The following is a 21,978-nucleotide window of genomic DNA, read 5'->3' on the forward strand; positions in this document are numbered from 1 at the left end:
AGAAAAAAATCTTACTCTGCACCTTCACTCCCTTGAGCATGAAATTCAACTGCAACCCTCTTCCCCTACCTTGGCTAGGCAGGTCTCTAAGGCTAGAGATATCTTCAGAAAGTACCAGCAGGTTAAGATCAGAGGTGCTTTCATTAGAACCCGTAACCATTGGCTCCAGTTTGGTGATAAGGGCTCCAAAATATTCTTTAATCTGCTCAAACAAAAACAGACCAGGGAAATAATTGATAGAATATCTATAGACAATAAGGAACTCCTTTATATCTATGACATCAAATAAGCCTTTGAAGTATTTTGCAAGACTCTGTTTACCTCTGAGGATAATGAGGCTTCGACAGATGCCTGCACTAGATGTAGGACCATTATCCCTAATAGAATCTCTAAGGACGAATCCAGCCTCCTCAAAGCTAAGCTAACCATGCATGAAATCAAGGATGGCATTAAGGCTCTTAAGGATAACAAAGCCCCAGGCCCTGATGGACTCCCTGCTGAATTCTACAAAACTAACATTGACTGGATTACCGACGACCTTTATGATATCTATAATGAAGCCCTTGCCACAGGCACCCTGAGGGAATTCATAAATAGGGTTATCATTAAGCTTATCCCGAAAGAAGGGGAAAAAGCCCTGATTAAAAATTGGAGGCCAATCACTGTCCTTAACGTCTCCTACAAGATCCTGGCCAAAGCCTTAGCCTCCTGACTTGAGAAGATCCTCCCCAAGTTCATCCGTTCCACCCAAACAAGCTTCATCAAAGGCAGGTACATCTTGGAAAATCTTGTAACGAGTTGGGGATCCATTGAATGGGCTAGGACCTCCAACCAAGACGCCGCCATGTTCTTTGTCTACTTTGAGAAAGCATATGACAGGGTGGAATGGAACTTCATCCTCATGATGCTCTTTGCCTTTGGCTTTCGTAGCGAATTCTATGACTATGTTTGAATCCTCCTTAAAGATGCATCTGCCCCTGCTTTAGATCAATGGGACCCTCTCCCAGTCGATTCCCCTCTCTAGATCGATCAGACAGGGCTGCCCCCTTGCCCCTGCTCTGTTTGTCATTGCTTCCGATGCCCTGTATTATCTCCTTAGAGATGACACCTTGTCCCCTCATGTCCAAGGCATTACCCTGCCGAACAACTCTAAGTTGATCAACATCCAATTTGCTGATGATACCTCGTTCTTCCTGAAGCTCTCAACACACAATATTGATTCCCTCAATCAAAAACTTGACATTTTCGGTAAGGCTTCCGGAGCCCGGGTATCCAACACCAAATCCATTCTACTTGGTTGGAAAGAGAATCCCTCGGAGTGGCTTCAATAGTTTGGCTATGCGTGGGGAGGACCCACTAAACTAGTCCGTTATCTTGGCATCCCCTTTTCTATATCTCCCTCTCTTAAGGACATGTGGGGCTGGGTGAAGAGAAAGATAGACAGTAAACTCAACAAGTTGCCAAAAAATCCTATCCTCATACAGTATCTACTACTCCTCGGTTTGGATGTTTAGCAACTACCAAATCTTTGAAATCCAAAAGGCTATCAGACCGTTCCTTTGGTCGGATGGGAAGGGTATAAGGAAAGCCCACGCGGTCAAATGGACCTGGTGCCACTTGGATAAAAAACTTGGTGGGCTAGGCCTTAAGGATCTTAGACTGCAAGGTATCTCCCTTGCAGCCAAATGGATATTCCACTCTTTGGAAGGGCAAGAACCCTGGAAAATCCTCATTAGGAACAACATAAAAAATGGTGTTCCCAAAACTGCCAAAACTTGGAAAGCTCTCTTGCTTAGTGACCTAATTGCTGGCAGCTTTCTCGTGTCTGTCCAAGGCACCTGGGTGTTCAAATCTATCTAGAAAGCCTGGGAGCATGTGCATGGTCTAATCAGCAACTCGAGCATCAACTCTGATAAGTCCCTACATGGTGAAAGGTCAATATGGTGGAACTTGCATCACAACTCCAAACCCCTTGCCCTAACCCAAGGCTGCTCAGTTAAGCATTGGCATAATAAAGGAATCAAGTACATTATGGATATTCTTGAACATGATCACCTTATTAGCTGGGAAGCGCTTAGCACTAAATATGACCTCCCTGCATCTCATAAGAAGATATACAATATGATTAAAATTGCTTGCGTTCCCTTTAACCTCCCTAAGAACACCCATGTAGACGCCTAGAGGTACCTTTCATTCCTATGGAAGGATGGCTCTACCCTCCCTAAAATCAAAGCCAAATCTATCTACGCCCTGTTAAATAGCGATCCGTCAGTGATTGAGCACCTCAACAAACTATGGTATGTTAATCTTACCCCCCACACTTGGCAACAATCTTTTGTGAAACTCTGGCAATCCCCCATCCCTCCTAAGATTTAGTGCTTCAGATGGCAACTTATGTTGGACAAATTACCTATTAGGATATCGGCTGACTATGACCAGTGCTCTGTCTACAGAAAACCTGAGACTGCGCGTCACATCTTCTTCGATTGCCCCTTTGCTAGAGATATTTGGCTTCTGTTTGGAATTTCTATTGGAAAATTTGTGTTTCCTCTTGATATAGTTACTGGTTTTATTCATGGACTGAGAAAGGATACTAATCTTGTTTGGAAAATCTTATCTTCATATATTCTTTGGTTTATTTGGAAACTCAGAAATGAGGAGAAGTTCTAAGGTATTACAAGGGAACGTATTGAGTTTTTTAAAAAACTCACACATTACAAAATTGCTGTGCAGGTCTGTTTTGTGATGAACCTCAAGAGAAATAAGCTACTGTAGTTCCTAAAAGATGGCAGGGCAACCATGTTTGTTTATGAGATGCAAGATGGGTATGAATGGGCTAGGATCGCAGAGAACTAGACCTCCTTCAATAAGGCAGTGCAGAAGCTGATAAAGGATCTACAGGATAGCAGGCCTCCTCCCTTCAACAGGATTGAGATGTGCTCCTAGATCCTTGCTAGAAAGGAGGTGGTCTGGATGGAAGGCGAATAGGGTTGGACCACATGGCTGGAGGATCAGGATGAGATCCTCCAATTCTGATTTATTCTGCTATTCCCCCTCTTTTTGGATAGTTAGATAACTATATATATTCCTCTGATTGGCGGTTGAGGCCCTGCCCCCCGCTCCCTAGTTTTGTATAAACTCTTTGTCTATATTTTGAACTCTCGATTTCTAATATAAAAAATGTATTATTTATTAAAATACCTTTTGTCAATTATTGAAAACATTTTTTAGATATTAGTGACAATATCTTAATTTTCATCCTTTCATTGACCTTTTCTTTCATGATGTAGAGAGTAGTTGATCAATTGAATTTTCTCCATACTACAATCTCTTTCTTTCTTCGCCATTTCCAATAAACATGAAGTGTATTACAAAACACCTCTATTGATGTTTTGATTTAGATTTCTTATTAATTTCTAGCTAAAAATTGTGCTTCTCGAGAAAACCTCATGTTCAGAATGTGCTTTATGTGATCAGTAACTCGTTTTAAAATTAAATAGGATAGATTGAACGCAACACACATTGCCTTACCACACATTCCGTGATAATTAGGGATTCATTCTACTTTGAAGGCGTATAGGTAGTTCGTTTTCTTTTAATTAATCTTATTTTATTTAATATTTAATATATTTTAACTATATTTTTAGTATAATTTTTCATATACTTTATTTACATTATATTTTTGTATTTGTAATATTTTTTATTTTTTATATATTTCATTTATATTATATTTTTTAATTTAATATACATTTTAATTTAATTATATTCTTTTTTATAATATATTTTATTTATATTAATTTTTTTAACTTTCAAATAAATATTAATTTATTATCTTATTTATATTTTTAGTAAACTTTGTTTGATATTTAATTCAATATATTTTAATTATATTTAATATTTTATAACAACCCAAGCGATACGAGGGCATGGGCCAATAAGCTGAACCTCTTCAGCTAAGAGGATCCTGACCTCATCCCTTATGATGTGGGAACCTTGCACTCATCAAGACTTGATCTCTGGTGAGCTCATTTGGAGTCATTCAACTTCACTAGTAGACCAAGGGCCGATTGACTCTTCACTATATTTGACTTAACCAAAATTATGTTTTTCCAATATGATGCTTACATTGTAGATGTGGATTTAGATTCAATCTCTAGTAAACCTAACTAGGAGAAAAATATTAATTTATATTAAAAATAATAACTTTCTCTCCACTTTTTCTCCTCCCCATCTTTTTGTCTAGGCAAGTTTACATATTAAAAATAATAACTTTCTGTCCACTTTTTCTCCTCCCCATCTTTTTGTCTAGGCAAGTTTACACAAATGAGTCTTATTATTATAAATTACAAATTACATTCACCATATTTTTTATCAATTTTTTATACATTCACCATATTCTTTTCAAATTTTTATTATAGTTTCTTATTTTTTACATAATAAAAAGTAACTATTTTTTTCTATATTTTAGAGTTGATTAAATGCATTTATGATATTTATATGAAAAAAAAATTATATAAATATAATTATATTTAAATGTACAATCAAATTTATATTTAATATATATATACATTTGATCTAAACATTAATAAAATATTATTCAAATTGATATCAATTATCTTTTGAATTAATAAAAATAGATATAATTTATTAAGTAAATTATTAAGTTGAATATATTAAAAAAATTGAAAAATATAATATAAATAAAATTAACTGATGGACACAACACACAAATGTTACAAATAAATACCACACATTCCGTATTCGACCCTGACGGCATACGTATTGCGTTTTCTTTTAAATGGCCAATAGTATGTTTTTTTTAATTTAATTTAATTCTTGTCAGTTTTTCAGAATTTATAAGCCTGAAAACTATCAGTCCCGAAAGTTGCCAGCCCGACGTAATTAGTGCATACAGGTTTATCGAGTGTATCGTACTTTTTACAAGTACGGTGTGTATAATTCAAAATGTTGTTTTCTTTGGATTAGATTATCAGAAAAAATTAAATTTCTCAGAGTAAAGCTTTCTTTTAATTTGCTGATGGTAGCTTTTTGAGTCCGAAAAATTGTCAGCCTGGATAAATCTGAAATCAGTCCGGAAACAGATTTTACTGTGTATGTGCTGTCAGATATTACACCTCCTTTAGGCAAAGGTACGGTTTATCTGCTTACGTAGTTATGTCATACAGATGGGGCAATGAAGTCGCGCAAAGAGTTGGTAACTTGGTACTGAACTCGTAATTAACAACTCATCTCTGCAATTTCTAGGCGGGAGATTATGATCGGACAGTTGACACTAGGCGGGAAATTATGATTCTGACGGTTAGATGGGCGGGAGAAAGTCTTTTCAAAAGACTTAAAACTGAACTTTGACAAGTTAAAACTTAACCTAACCATGACTGACGTGACAAAACGGGAAACGGAAATAAGACTGATCATGTAGAAAGTCCCAGCTTAGAGTGTGCTGGTTAAGCCCAGCCGTCATTGCCTTTTTAAGACCAAAGTGGGAAATGATTTACAAATTTACAACAAATTTTCATAGACTGCGAAGACTTGAACGCGTGCTAGACCAAGATGAAGCCTGAAGTTTTCACTGCTGCCAAAAATGGCGACCTTGATGCTATTAAAAAATTGCACGAGCAAAACCCTCGACAACTTAACGAAATTGCTTTTGAAGGCAATACTGTCCTGCACATCGCTGCGAGGGAAGGCCATTCGGGGCTAGTTGAATGGATTCTTCAAAATGTGAAAGGATGTCGTATGCTTGTAGCTCGCAATACTGATCGGAATACGCCCCTGCACGAAGCTGCTAAGCGGGGAAATACTGAGATAATTAGCACTCTTCTCCGCCACAACAAGTGTGCAGCCGCTAAACGCAACCAGCTTGGAGAGTCAGCTCTGATAATAGCTTCGGAGCACGGTCACGAGAAAGCAGCGAGGGATTTGGTGGAAGCCACACCGGTATATATCATCTTCTGGCCAAGGAATGACCACCAAACTTGCCTTCACGTTGCGGCCTACGGAGGGCATTTAGGTAATCCTCAACTATATATCTTTTCTCGAATACAATAGATATATCCTCCTAAAATCAATTGATACAATCTTTTCTTTGTTGCATCCCCTTTACCACAATATTAGTTTCTGATCTGTTCGCTTTTTATTTATTTTTCCTTTCACCTTTTTACATCTATTGACTTTAATATTAACATGTTGCAGGGATAGTAAATGCGATACTTCAAAGGAATAGTTTCTATGGTATTCTGCAACTCATTATGATTATTCGTGATCGCCATGGTGCCACTCCATTGCATTCTGCTGTTCACAAGGGAAATGTAGAGATTGTGAGTGAAATTTTAAAGAAACAATTAAATTCAAGGTTTTGCATAAAATGGTTTGTCAAGAGTTTAATGGAAAAGAAGGATAAGCTGGGAAGATGTGCAATACATTTAGCAGCAATCAAGGGCAACCGGGATATGATGGATGAATTCAGGTCAAAAATGCCAGATTGTCTTGAAATTCATAGTGCACACCATAAGACAGCTTTGCATTTTGCGGTAGAATACAACCAATTTGATATGGTGAAGAAGCTACTACCTCAAAACAAGAGGGAAGAAATGGCAGATCTAGTGAAATACGACCGAGACATGTATGGAAACACATTGTTACACTTGGCAGCCCTCAACCAAGTGGATCCAGAGGTTGGTCACTATTATATTTATCTTTTTTTATTGTTAAGAGTATGGAGATTTTTCTTTCTGTAGTTAAATTGGTTTTTTTATTTGTTTTATGGATACCTCAACAAAAAGCATATTGATGTGGTCTTGAAATCTTAATTATAAATAGGGAATTTGTGGAATGACTTAAATCACACATACAAAGCTTACACTTCTAGGCTTGGAAGTCTTAAATAGTAAGAGTCCACTGATATATTTTAGGCTTAATATGTTTAATGTATGTTGTCACTCTAAGAATACACTTCCAGGCTTAATATGTTGTTTAATGTATGTTGTCACACTAAGAATACACTTCTAGGCTTAAAAGTGTTAAACACTCAGAGTTGACTAACATCCTCTAGACTTAATATGTTGCTTAGTCTGGGTGGTTTAAGGCTGGCTGGATTAGGCATATGTTGCTTAGTGTGTGTGGTTTAAGGCTGGCTGGATTTGTCAAGTAAGCTGTCCTAAAAAATTAGGAATGATTTGAAATTTCTACATAAGATTTTTAGAAACAAAAAATTAAGATATTCAACTACTGAATCCTCTCCCTTTATATATATCAAGACAAAAAAAACATAAATTATAACTTCCACTTGATCCCAATTCTTAGAATATAGCTGGTCATTAGAATGTTACATGATAGAATTGGGTTTTCTATTACATTTATTTACAGTAATTTGTATATTATTGTGATTATTTTTATTACCAGTTTGAAAATAAAGGAAGATATTCCTTTTGTTAATTCTGCAGCTTGTAGAATACCTGTTGCCGTTTGTAAATTTGGACGCCATCAATAATGAAGGACGTAGTGCATTTGATATACATATAGCAGCTGCTGCTGCAACATCTAAAAATGAACCCAAGTTTACCAAGATCACAGATATTTTAAAAGGCCACGGAGCATCTGAAAGATCTTTGAAATCAGTGGATTTCAAACAAGAGAGCTATGCAAATGAAAAAATCATGGACGTGGACACCCTGGTGGCATCACTCATTGCCACCATCACATTTGCAGCCATTTTTACTGTACCGGGAGGAATTGACGACAAAGATTGTGGAAATTACAATGAACATAGTGGAGCTGCCCCTACACCTGGTGGAGATGGATGTGGAGTTGCTCGAATGGCATTGAAAACCCTTTTTCAAGTGTTCTTGTTCTCTGATAGCCTTGCCATGTTTGCCTCTCTTACAGTTGTTATTGCCTGGTTATTCCGAGAACGGTTACAAACAAAGCTTATTGCAGATCGTTCGTTATTGGCCAAGTTATCAGTGTTGAGCTTGGGGGTTTCCATAATCTCTACCGGACTTGCGTTCCTGAGTGCAACCATCCTGGTCACAGTACCCCGTGATGATAAAAAAAATAACAATCGAAGTGAATATGATTCGTTGTTATGGGGTGAGATAGTGACAGCTTTTTCTGCACCAGCTCTTGCGCTCATTTTTCTGTCAATTTTGTGGGCAATAGAGTATAATTTCAATGCTACACTGGATATCCGAGCCCGACTTAGGATGCAACTCAAAGAAGCCCTCATCTATATAATTCCACCTCTTGCTGTTGTATTGGGAATTACTTTTGGTTATGGTTATAACCAATATTATTAGCAATCTCCATGTTTACTGTAAGTCTTTTCGCTTTTAAAAATTGTTGTTTTGGAATTATTTCAAGGATTATATAATTGTCATATCTTTCAATTTACACTTTCTGAAAATATATAATAATCTTGCTGTATTAATCTGATGCAGGCTGTGAAATTGGCCTCCCCATTAAATGGCCAACTGTTGAAGATGTCAGATGTTAACAGCACGCTATGGGTCTTTGGTAGCTTCAGTTTTGTTTATGTTCTTGTAGCAAGTTCTATTATGATGGATTATAATATTCTCTCTATTGGCTATGATGCAAGTTGTTGGTAATTACTACTTTCATTTAATGCATTATATCTATACTTTTATTTGAAAAAATTTTGTTCAAAGAAAATTTTGTATAGTTTTTTTATAGTTTAGTTGATTTTCTATATTGTATGATTTATATTATGTTTATTAATATAAGTATTTTAAATATATTTGTGGAAGAGATGTTTAAAACCATCAATTTTGAGATGTTTGTCTATCTTATATGAAAAGGGAATGTTATACACTTCAAATCTATTATCTATTGAAATCTCTAAATAGATATATTATAGTTACCATACTAATTTAAATGTATTATATGTCTCAGAGTTAACAAAAGTATGATACTGTAAGTTCTTTACAAATAGATTGTAATGTTTAGCAGGTTGACGTATATATGATAGATAGAAATAAAGACATTATTTTTTATGCATTTGTTGTGTACTTGATTTGTGTGTGTTTTTATCTATTTGTTAGAGTTGTGTAGCTGGATAATCTTTGAATAGATTTCTTATGTATGACTGCATCAAATAATATTAGAGCTCAAACTATTATGAAATACGGATAATCACAATAACAATAGTGTATGATCCATAGAAATCTGGTAAAGAAATATTATGAACATGCATACCGACACGGCCACCAACATGGATACTGACACTGCCACCAACATGGATACTGACACTGCCACCAACATGTAATACAAAGGCCAAATGGACACCCATAGGAATACCAACCATGTAGTATGCCCCGAGATTAACATAAGCACACAATTTTTGCCACCCACATCATCTAGCAATGCCTGAAATATTATTTTCAAGAAAACCATTACCTCAATAGGAAATGATTTTGCACTGTTTACACCAGATGTATATTTCTGTAGCTCCAAATATAAATATGGAGGGTAAATTTGAACCTTAAAGAGCGGCTTGGATTCCATATCCATAATTGAGGAAGCTGCTAGCAGTGGGATCATGGTTGCAACATAATTAATAACCTCCTTTTTATTGTTGTAAGCATAACCCCAAATATTTCGTATAGAGAATAAAAGACATCCCATCACGGCTGCCTCTGTAATTGCCATAAAGAAAACCACATACAGTGCTAAGCAGGCAGCATGTGACTGTCCAGCTCCTAATTCATATGAAACTCATGTGCCACGGCTGCCTCTGTAATTGCCATAAATAAAACTACATACATTTGCTAAGCGGGCAGCATGTGACTGTCCAACTCCTAATTCATTTGAAACTCGTCTGCTGCCAAGTGAATATTTCATAAATTTTTTATTGAAAATGACTTAAATTAAATCTTTGACAATCTGATATCCTAAAAAAATTCCTTTAAAGGTTAAACAACTGACAGTCATTTGTTTCAGAGATCTAAAAGATTGTCAAAGCAACATAACACAAGAGTCTTCATCAAAAGAGCAGAGTATAAGCATACCTACTTCCAAAGAGGATGTTATGATTTATAAAGGTTAAAGATTTGAATGTTAAAAATCAAGAAGACCAAACCTTAGAGTATAGCATTAGATCAAGGAATGACATTACAGTTAGAAGAAAAAATGTACATTCATATCATAAAAAGGATTGAAGTTACAGAGAAATGGCAGTGAGTTTGCATTGGTTGGCAGTCAAAGGGACTCATTCGTTGATTTCAGCAATGAGAGTTGTTATGATGAAGATAACTTAACTGTCTGTGACTGCCTGTGCTGCGATTGATGTATGGATCAACGATTTAATTTATTGATTTAAAAAAAAAGAAAGTGTTTGCAAATCTACGTTATCCAGATTTTATGTAACAATCATTTAAAATAAAATAGGGGGTTGTTCAGCCTGGAAATATTGGTGGTGTTAGTTTTAGTTCTAGTAAACGTTAAAGATATGGCAAACAGCTACCACACAAAGAAACACAGAGAGAATAGCACATAATGAGACTCATTTAGGATTTGGCTACACAATTGTTAGCAATAGCCAAATGGTTGGAGAATCGAAAGCATACACAGAGTACTGGTTACTGGCACTTCTTTTACACTGTAGGGACAAAAGAGGGTCCAGTTGGTAGGTATACAGCCAAACGCCACAACCATTGCCAGCATTGCCCCAACTTGTGCCAAAAGAGGGGGTTTTGAATGGGGAATGGGCCGTGTATGATCTAACCCCCTCTGTAAATCAAGATTTGCAGAAAGATAGCGAAGAATAAAAAGTTATGGTGTCGCTTGAAGGGAACGAATCACTCACAAAAAATAGCCTGCAGACCAGTGAAAATAAGACATTAACCTATTACGAATGCAACAATAAGTTACGGGGAAAAGAGAAACTTACAGCACAAATCCATCGAACAGTTACAGGGACAGTTCCACCAAACGATGGCTTTTGCATTTGTTTTCCCTAATCGACGCTCCACAGTTTACCTCAAGTGTCCAGCAATGCAGATGAAATCATTCTTTTATCACCAATTGTTCCTTCCTCCTGCATTCAACCACAATCCCTAGGTCTGACCATGTCTTTCGTGTCGAAAACTCTGTTTTGACGACCCCTGTAATTAGCTCTGGAGATGTGCGTTCTCTCCTGTTGGGAACATTTGACTTTAGTTATTGGCATAAACAATACGCAACTTCTACGGGTAGACATAAGAAAACGAAGTGATTCATGATTGGTTGTTTGCGCTCGGATTAATCAGACGTTAACAGAAAAGCCTCCGCTATAGCTTCGTGCAGGGAGGAACTAAGAACTAATAATAAGCCATTAATCTCGTTTTTGGTGGAATAAACAAAGATGCAAATGAACACACTTGGTTTGTCATTCTCATGAATCTCTTCAAGTGTTGATGAGTACTTTGTCGCCATTACTTTCAACATCCTGAGACAAGATTGCAATTTTTATCGGACAAATCTACCAACCAAGCAAACAGAGAATAACTCTCTTTGATCGATATTTCTTCATGAAAATTTTCAACACTGTGAATAATGCCACTGTAAGCAAAATCTATAAATCCAAACCTCCTTTAAATTGAGTGAAACCTTCAATTTAATTATCTTCGTGAATGCATCAATGAAAACTTGGAAGTGTTAAAATCTCTCAAACCATAATGTCTTTTGACTTTGAAAATTTGTTAGGTCGATCAAAACAACAATAAAAGCTGCCTTATGAGAGTTTTTTTTAGATTCTTGGCAAGCTGCGTCACCACTCTTGAGAATTCAATTGGACTAAAGCATGGTTCCTTTTCTAATTGGAAAAGACTGAGCATTTGCATATGATTTGGGATACTTAATTAAGAAATCTACAAGAAAGTCTCCCTATGAATTGGAGTATGGTATGGATGTAGTAATACTTGTAAACAACTTCTTCTTGTTTGCAAATTTATTTAAGAATATGATGTAGATGTGGAAGATATCAAGATTACTAGGATCAATCAATTGATTGTACTTAATGAGTCTAGAAGGTAAGGCTGGGTAGTTAACATGAGGAAGCAATAACAGGTTAAATATCTATTTGACAATAAGGCATTTACCAAAAAATTGAGGATGCTGATCTAGGGCTTATGTGGAATGCAAGTTTTCAAGGTAAGGGTAAGTGTGGCAAGTTTGATCCGGTGTGGTTAGGGTCATATATAATTATGAATGCTTATGAGAAAAATTCATATTTTCTGGAAAGTATGGTTGGAGAATTTTAGGAGTTGCAAGTGCATTACTTCTCTACAGCTCTACTCTAATGTTCAGAAACATAATTTCTTCAAATTGTCAATTGAAAGATATATGATATGTGATATGTGAAGCCTACAAACAATTCTAAAACCACCTTTTGGAAAGGAAATAAATGAAAAAACTTTACATAAAATATATAGTCTAGTTTTCTCTCAAATACTAGTACATCCATAACTATTAATACTTCCAAATATAATAACAAAAGGTGGGATTAGATAGATGAGTGATGTGGCTAGGGTGGCCACATCCATGAAATTTTCAGCTCCATTTCTCTCTAGTTTGAAATGCATTGAATTTGAAGGTTTGGAATTTCGTCTCAAACTTCCAAATGCTCCATGATTTTGATAAACTTGTATTTATTTTTAAACGTTACATAAATAGCTTTGCTAATTGCAAACAAGTCCTCCAGTTTTTATGGCATCCAAATTCAAAAATGGTAAAAGATATTCTACAAGACGCAAAATTAACAAAAGGAATATTCACCTTAGTTATTTTCAAATTGGTGATTAAAAATTATAATATTGGATTGGGTACAAAAACATACATATTAAAATGAAAAATAAAATTATAAGCTCATCCAATCTGCCTGCTCTATTCTTGGTCTCCCTAACTACTGCAATGTGGACTCCCATAGCTTCCTCTCTTTTAGGTGGTCTGATGGTACTCTCCTACATAAAATTAAAGCTTGCAATATCTATTCTGCTCTCACGCATGATGACTCCATCATTCAACACCTTAACAAATTATGGTACACCAATTATAGTGTCTCCCAATGGCAGAATATTCTTGACAGATTCTGGAAAAGATCCATAGCTCCTAAAATAAAATGCTTTAACTGGTTGCTCCTTCTTGACATACTCCCCCTGAGAAAGGATCCCTTTTCTTTTGATCTTTGCTCTATTTGTAGGGTACTTGAGACTTGTAGACATATTTTCTTTGATTGTGTTATAGCTAAAGAGATCTGGCTTCTGTTTGGTTTTCGGATTCCTCAATATGTTAACATTATGGAAGTTATTACTGGTTCTATTAAAGGTCTTAATAAAGATGCTAACTTCTTTTGGTCTATTCTCTCTGCTAATGTGCTTTGGTACATATGGAAAATTAGGAATGAGGATCGGTTCCAAGAGAAGTCAAGGACCCTTACTGAGCCTTTCCGAAGACTTACCTTTTACATTATTGCTATGCAGATCTCTATCATCCTGGACGTTGAAAGGAACAAATTGCTTAGATTCTTGAAAGAGGGTGCGGCCACCATGTTTGTTTACGAGATAAGAGATGGCTATGAATTGATGAGATGTGCGGATGATCTCACTGCCTTTGACAAAGCTCTCAAGAAGCTACTTAAAGACATCCAAGATAGAAGAGAACCCTCCTTTGCTCTTTCTGATATGTTAGTCCAGCTTCAGAATAGGAAAAATATTGTTTGGATGGAGGGCTCCAATAGATGGACCACCTGGATCGAAAATCAAGACTATGTACTGCCCTAGTTTTGTGCTTGTCTTTTATCAATTTTTTGTATATGCTCCGTGAACTTCTTCTACCCCTCTCTTATACTCTGATCATATTGTAACCGTCTGGTCTGGTTGAGGCTTAGCCTCCCCGGTTTTTTTGCTCTGTTACTCTCCTTTTACTCTCGATGTTTAATATAAAAAAAAAAAATAAAAAAAATTATGAAATATAGCCAAACAAACAATTTGATTCTATAGATTTATAACTTATATTTTAAATTTATTGGGAAAATATTTATATATTAGAAAGGAAATAAAGATTTATAACTTATGTTTTAAATTTATTGGGAAAATATTTATATATTAGAAAGGAAATAAAGTTATTTTTTTATAATTTAATTTTATAAAAGGAGTAAAAATTTATTAATCAGAAAAGAAAATTACAACACAAAAATGTCTAGCAACCCAACAAAGAACAACCGATTATACAATCTATTCTGTTACAACTAATTGCTCAAATATATGAGATAAATCCAAAGGCCAATGACCTTGATCTATAGTATTCCAACCCTATAGTTGTTCATATCCAATTTGGCTAGACAATCTACTACTCTATTCCACTCACATGGAATATGAGAAAAGGTAACAAAGTCTAAAGACCTACTTCGTCAAAGGATCTACCTAATAACCATGACTAAGTGCCAATTGTTAGCATCCAATCGCTACTCATATAACATATTCACCAACACTTGTGAATCAAATTCATAGATAATTTATTTCCAACCAAGAGCACAACCTTTCTCCATTACATATAGGATGAGAAGAGCCTCCATGAAGTTATTAGCATGGAATTTTTTATTAATGAAAAAAGAAAACTAAACATCGCCATAATTATCTCTACCAATATCACTAGCACCAGTGGCTAGGATTCTCCTTAGAAGAGCCATCAATATTTATCTTTAGAACTCTTTGAGGAGCGGAAACTAATGGTTCGCTCGATCAATCTTCTTCTTTGGTTGTCTACATCTCTGATTAATAGAAGTAACAATCACTAAGTAGTAAAGTTAAATCTTTTAGAAATAAACACATCACTAAGATCCAGTGCACCAAAAAGATCACACTTAGTCAAACTTAGTCGAAACAGTCTCCTGAAATGTATAAAAAAATTTCCACCACAATTGCTCGATAGCCAACTTCACCTTTTAAATTGTGGATAATCTTATAGTTCTAACTTATTTTGATGTTATTAATAATTTTATTAAATTTTCCATATTAATTTGAGAGGATAGATGTGATGGTGGCGTACTAAACTATAAAATAGTTTTTGATTAGGATAAAATAGGTTTTGGTGGGGCCCTGAAACCCATGCAATTAGAAAGTTGCCATGAAAAAAATCGACTAGACTACCTGCCAGCAAAGAACAGGTTTTAGAAAGGACCTAAAACCTTATGGACTTATGGGCATCTAGATCCCAAAAACCAAAGGATACAAAATAACATAAACAGAAAAACATAACAACCATAACCAACCAAACATCAAGAGTAAAACATTACAAACTATGTTGGTCAAAAAAAAAGTTCTAAGTCAGCAAACAATAGACCTGAAAAAAAAGAGAACAAGGGTTTTAGCAGACACCCTGAGCCAACAAGAAGGGTTTTATTTAAAGGCTCACATAACCTGTAACAAAATCTCCAAGCCACAAATAATAACAAGGCTTGAATCTAACAAAAAACAATCACTGGCCAAATTGGGCCCTTGTAAAATTGCCAACATCCAGCTTGTCCCTGAGAGGAGCAAAAAACATAAGGTTTTTCCATGCTCCCTCAACCTTGAGAGTGATTTTTATAAGGCTCTCTCAACCAATCAAAGCCTAGACAACATCATCTCATTCTGAAGGCACAAACTGGGACATAGGATTTTGACAAGGCACCCAAAACCATATGCAAATAGATCCATGAGGATTTTGACATGCTCCCTCAACCAACAACACTAAAAACAACACCCAAAAAACTCACTTGCATCATCTCTCCACCACAATAGGAGAGAGAGCCACCTCAATAGGCTAAGAAGGAAAGCAGACTGATTGCCTGACCAACCCTCTTTCAACCCAAAACCCATGCACTCTCTCCACCTCCATAGGAGAGAAAACCACTTCAAGAAGAGATCTATGAGAATGGGCCAAAGGAGAAGAAGAAACCCCCACCAAAGAACAGGCAAGGAAAGCACAGAGGGTCTGTACAAAAGAAATAGGCCCCATATAGGCAAAAACCTTCTCCACCTCCAAAACGGCAGTACGGATTGCGTGTTAGTCGCGCGTTTACACAGTCGATTTTGCTATAAACGATTGCGATTGACTAACACATCGCTATCAAGCTGTACAAAAGGTCCGTTTTGAAGCCAGAATAGCCGCGACCCACATAATGTGATCCGAAACTTTGATGTAAAAAAACTCATACAATCAAATCGAGAAGCATTATACAAATATCTAAACCTTCCTAATTACTAAAGTCTACAATTAATATTTATATCATCTACAGTGCCATTAAATCACATCATTAATGCTATAATTACAGTTCTTATCATATACTGTGTCGAGTAGAATTTTGTACATGCTATTGTACGTTAAAGCTAAACCATAATTTATTTTTATATCATCTACAGTGCCATTAAACCACAACATTAATGCCATAATCACAGTTCGTATTAAACCGTTCTCCTCAAAGGACATGTAGCTGCAATTGACTAACAGATCTGTTTTGAACCTAGAATAGCCGTGACCCTCCTAGAAACTGACCCATGTTGAGAATATGATCTCTAAGTCACTTTAAAATTCAGTCGGACACAACACAAATATGTTACAAATGAATACCACACATTCCGTACTCTACCTTGAAGGCGTACGTAGTACGGTTTATTTTAAATAGCCGACAGTGACGGCTTCCGTAGTACGTTTTCTTTTAATTGGCTGATAGATGAGCTTTTTGAGTCTTGTGTCTCAGAATTTAAAATAATCAGTCCCAAAAGTTGCCAGCCTAACGTAATTAGTGCATACAGGTTTAATGAGTCTGCCGTAATATTTGTGCTATGCATTTAGGTTTCAGTGTTATTGAGTATTTTGGATTTTTTTCTAAGTTCTATTTAAATTAATTAATTTATTGCCATTCATTTAAATTAATTTGTGGGCACTGTGGAGTTTTTTCCCCATGTTATTCTTTCATAATAGTTAGTTCAGTTTTTGTTATACATAATAACAAATTTGCTTTTCTATTAAATTTATATCAAAATATTTTATTAGATGGAGTCATTTCGAACATTTGTAATGGATTTAAACACTTGTACTTAACTATTGTGAAGTAAGGTTTCAAAGGTTTGGACTTTTTTCAAATTGGGTGTAACTCATACTATTTTCCTAAACATAGTTTATCAATTTATAAGTTAAAGTTGGGTAACAACAATAGAATACAAGGAATCTAATTTTTATTGAAGTTTATAGATGTCTTTTACTCTCTGATGCAACTATATTTTCTTTTGTACTTCAGGGAATCATTTGATCTATTATATTCATTATAAACATCATCTTGAAGTTTCTCAACCTTTAATAGTCTTGGGATTATCGTTGAGAGCATTTTTTGGAATCTGTATGGAACATGTAATTAACATAATCTGATATTGGTGTATCAATCTTTAGTAGATTGCTGAGTGAAGGCATCCAGTTACTTACCTTCAACCTCCACTGTGATCAAACATTACAAAATATGATAAGGCACATTACATGATGGAGCTATATTACTAAATTAAAGATACAAATACTAAATTTTATGAACCACAAATGTAAAGATTTAATATATTAGTATATTGTTTTTTGTATGGCATAAGACACAGAATTAATTTTATGAGCCACAAATGTAAAGATTTAATATAGTGGTATATTGTTTCTTGTATGACATAAGACACAAAATAAAGTTTAGAGTATTCTGCAGAAAACGTTTGCTGGCTGTAGTTGGGCTTCTGCTACACACCATTACTATTATGAAAACAAATGCCAACCGAAGTCCTCTATTAATTAGAGGTCTATCTTAAAATACCTGACATACAGATATAATGTGTACCTTTGAAAAACTATTAGTAGCATTCAACTTGGTGGCATGACAAGTTATATTTTGTTGTGCAAATTGCGCAAAAAAATATGTTAACATCTGAAACTGAGTGCTATATATTATATAAAATTATAAGTAGAGATGAAATCAAAAAATGGAACCACATAACTGCCCTAGGATTTCTGGTCCCTTTAAAACTTACTTTTACTTAATCAAAAACATTCATAACTGCCCTAGACATAGTTCACACTTAAAATTGTTATACGTCTCATCTTTATAAACATCATTTGATTATTTATAGAAAAAAAAAGATATTTTATATAATTTTTCATAAATTCTAATATCTCACTTTTCTAAACATAATTTCTAATAAAAATTTTACAATTAAAATATTCTTATTAAATTATATATAATTTATTTTTATCAATTTTAAGAACTCACTTTATGATCCTTCTAAATGTGAATTATTCTTTGAAAAATTCAAGAGTAATAATAAAATTATTTTGAAGTCTTGAAATTAATTTAGATTTAAATTTGTAAAGGTCATTATGATTTGTTCACATTATAAATCACATGATTTATAGGTCATCAAACTAACTATTAGATAAAATTTAGACCATATTGTTTAAAACAAAATTACTATTTACATAATTAGACGTAATTTAGAAATCTATTATGCTGCATCCGAGAAAATCGGGAAAAAAGTTTTAGTCAATCGTTTACAAGAGAAATATTTTTTTTTAATTATAAAGTTAACAAATATGCATGTATACTTTAAAATAAATTTAAAAATTTAAAAGAAAGAAAAATATTTGTTTATGATTGGTCAATATAATTTTTTTTAATAACTATTTAAGCATAACAAAAAAAATTTCATTACAAGAGTATTGCCTAATGGCAAGTACTAATAAGATTATTATTTGATTTACATTAATGTTAGTAAATATAATTTCAAAAATTGTGAACTGAAGGATGATATGATAATTATATATTTTCTTTGAAACAATTATAAAATCACAATTTATAGAAGGAAAAAAATGAAGCGTTACAGAAAATATGATGTTCACCGTTCTCTCAAAATTTTGTACATCCATAGCAACAATAATTCCCAATACAATAGCAAAAGGTGGAGTTATATAGATGAGGGCTTCTTTGAGCTGCATCCTAAGTCGGGCTGGGATTTTCACCGTATCTTTAAAATCATCTTTCTCCACCAAAGTAAAAATGGCTGCAAATGTGATGGTAGCAATGAGTGATACCACCAAAGTGTCAACATCCGTCATTTTTTCAATTCCATTGCTCTCTTGTTTGGAATCCATTGAATTAGAAACTCTGGAATTTCCTATAAAACTTCGAGATCCTCCGACCTCTTCAAAAATCCCTGTTATCTTGGTAAAGTTGGATTTACTTTCAAAAGCTGTTTCCTGAATATATTTCATACAAATTATAAGAGACACTCTCAACAAGTAATATTAATTTTCAAAATTTGTTTCCTCAAAAATAAATATTTAATATTAATATTCTGTTATAATAGATAAAATTTGAATTATTTAAATTACATATGAATATAACAAAAAAAAAGTTTCATAACTTAGTGTAAACATTAAGTAAATAAACTAAATCTCCACATAGTAAAAGAATAACATAACCTAGTTGGCTTTGATTTCATGTAAGAATTAGGATCTTAAATTATTAATTCTTATAAATAAATAAATAAATAAAGAATAATAAAAGCATAGATTTTACAAATTACATAAGATATACATAAGAAAAATCCATTCAAGTGAAAAATGCTATAAATCATCATTTTATTAAAACACTTAAAACAAAAATAGTCTCTTGAAAATTTGGCTAAATCAAAGGACACCCCTCTACATACTTCCAAATGTCCAATACTATATCCTATACATTATGATGAAATTCACCATAAATATTCAAATTCACACTCTAAAATGAGAAAAGAACTCTTTAAATCATTAAGAAAGTGTGGCAAAATACCATAAGTGACATTGGACAAAATTATTCAAAGAAATCATATGTAAAATATTTCATAATATAAATAAATTTTATATTATTAATTATTAAAATGATATATACTTTATAATAATATATTAATATTATTTTAACATTATATTAGAATAATATATTAATGTTATAATAATTATCACCCCTAAAAACATTATATTCTATTTTTCTTATGTGTCTTAATCTATGTTTAGTATAAAATTGTATATATCACATACATATATACATGCATACAAACACACAATTTCACAAATCATTAGCTCACATTATTCTTAGGTTGTTGATAATTTGTTATAATTTAGAAAAATGTGAGAAATACTGAAAAATTATTATTTTAGTGATCCAAAATAATGCAAAAGTAAGATACAATATTGTGTTGTAATCAATAAATGAATTTTTGAATATCAAGGTATAATAATAATTCACAAATATGAGTTTTGCATTGGCTTACAATAGCTAGTGAAACTCTGCGTGAACATCCAAATTTTGAGGCTTATAAATAATGTGTCAATGCCAATAAGATAAGATTGAATGCATAAAAACCAATGTAAATAAATATTAAGAAAACAAGGAAAGATATTTGATTGTGGGCCAAATTTAATAGAAGAAGATACTATTTGATGATGTAAAACTAGACATTGAAAATTGAATAAAAATGGTAATTATTTAAAATATTGTATTATTATTTTTAATAAATGCAAATTGTGAAAGACACTTTCTTGTTATTTTTTAACCAACTCATATACTTAAGTAATCTAATTTAACAAATTTAAACCAACCAGGAAAATGTATCACTTGTTTCATTTATTTCTAAATTCTTCTAATAAAATCTATAAAAAAATCACCACCCAAAAATTATAAAATTCAATCAATTGAAATCAAGACCTAAATTTGATAATTGAAACTAGCAAACAAACAAACATTTTTATGAAAAATACCCTTCAAACATTATAATATATCTTATTATTAAAATTTATACAATAATTAAAAACATGTTATAATAATAATATATAAATCTATCTATCAAAAATCTCTATTTACCATCTTCCTCAAATTTTAATTATATTTTACAATAAAAAAAATTAAATTTAACCTGATTGACATGTCTGAGAATACACACATTGAACCTCTTCTCCTCTTCTAAGAACTACCCGAGCATACATAGGTAATCATAGTGCTCGTGACTGTAAACATATAAGCATACGTAGTGATTTTAGAAGATTTTGCATGTTCAGATGTCGTCCCCCAACCAAACCTTCGAGAAACCGATAAGAGAAACGTAATGCACACATATAGGGGTGGGAGGATTGGAAGAACCATCTCATCAATCCATAATCTTTGATAATTGTCGAATGCTTTATTATCTGTACTTTTCAGATTCTCATAATTAGCCGGTATAATGAGGATAATGGTGGCACTCACGAATGCTGCTATCGTCCACAAGATCGAGAATAGCAAGGTCACTGCAGATATATGAAATGTCACTGAACTTGTTCTGGACTCAGTGTCTCCATACAGTTGCCTGACTAACCAGGCGGCAACCACTATGAGTGAAGTGGTGAAGGCCGCAGTATCAGAGAATATGGAAATTTTGAAAGGCTTACGAAATGCCATCTTGGCAGCCCCATAGTGAATACTCTTTTTGTCATTCTCCTCAATTCCACCGGGGATATGAAACATGGCCGCAAATGTGACTCCAGCAATCAGCGATGCCACTACCATGTGTGTATTCATAATATTTTTGTTTCCCCCTTGCTTCGAATCATTGGCATTTGTTGGATCAGAAGTGGCATTAGATTTAGGCATGACACTCAATCCAATAGCTCCTACAGCGTCCAGTTTCTGTTGGATGATGGCACAATTGAGGTTGTGTGGAGCTGCTGCGGATGCAATGTCAAGTGCAGTCATGCCTTCCTCATTCAGAGCATTTACATCTACACCTGGAAATGAGACAAGGTAGTCCACCAGCTGCACCCAACACAAAATACTGTTGCATTACATCTCTTCTCAATGAGGCTATTAAAGGTAATTCATTGGTGACTTCATTTATCTTGTTCCTTGTGCCTACTCAAGTCATGCGGCATTAATAATCAACATTCTCA

At 34.0% G+C, this 21,978-nt stretch overlaps 1 protein-coding gene across 1 annotated transcript; it reads left to right on the forward strand.

Annotated features, from left to right (window-relative positions):
* Positions 1 to 5,444: 5,444 nt before the first annotated feature.
* On the forward strand, positions 5,445 to 8,604 carry LOC131028799 (ankyrin repeat-containing protein At5g02620). Its single transcript, XM_057959148.2, has 4 exons — positions 5,445 to 6,031; positions 6,214 to 6,695; positions 7,464 to 8,332; positions 8,457 to 8,604. Exons 1-3 carry the CDS (start codon positions 5,572 to 5,574, stop codon positions 8,313 to 8,315), a joined length of 1,794 nt encoding a protein of 597 aa, XP_057815131.2. The 5' UTR covers positions 5,445 to 5,571; the 3' UTR covers positions 8,316 to 8,332; positions 8,457 to 8,604.
* Positions 8,605 to 21,978: the final 13,374 nt, after the last annotated feature.

The sequence above is a fragment of the Cryptomeria japonica genome, chromosome 5 (assembly GCF_030272615.1).
Source record: "Cryptomeria japonica chromosome 5, Sugi_1.0, whole genome shotgun sequence".
Classification (NCBI taxonomy): domain Eukaryota; kingdom Viridiplantae; phylum Streptophyta; class Pinopsida; order Cupressales; family Cupressaceae; genus Cryptomeria; species Cryptomeria japonica.

Excerpts from the sequence above, each read along its gene's own strand:
- LOC131028799 (XM_057959148.2), top strand. The coding sequence starts at position 5,572 with ATGAAGCCTGAAGTTTTCACTGCTGCCAAAAATGGCGACCTTGATGCT. Across the intron at positions 6,032-6,213 it reads GGCCTACGGAGGGCATTTAG|GGATAGTAAATGCGATACTT; the intron begins GTAATCCTCAAC and ends AACATGTTGCAG. Across the intron at positions 6,696-7,463 it reads TCAACCAAGTGGATCCAGAG|CTTGTAGAATACCTGTTGCC; the intron begins GTTGGTCACTAT and ends TTAATTCTGCAG.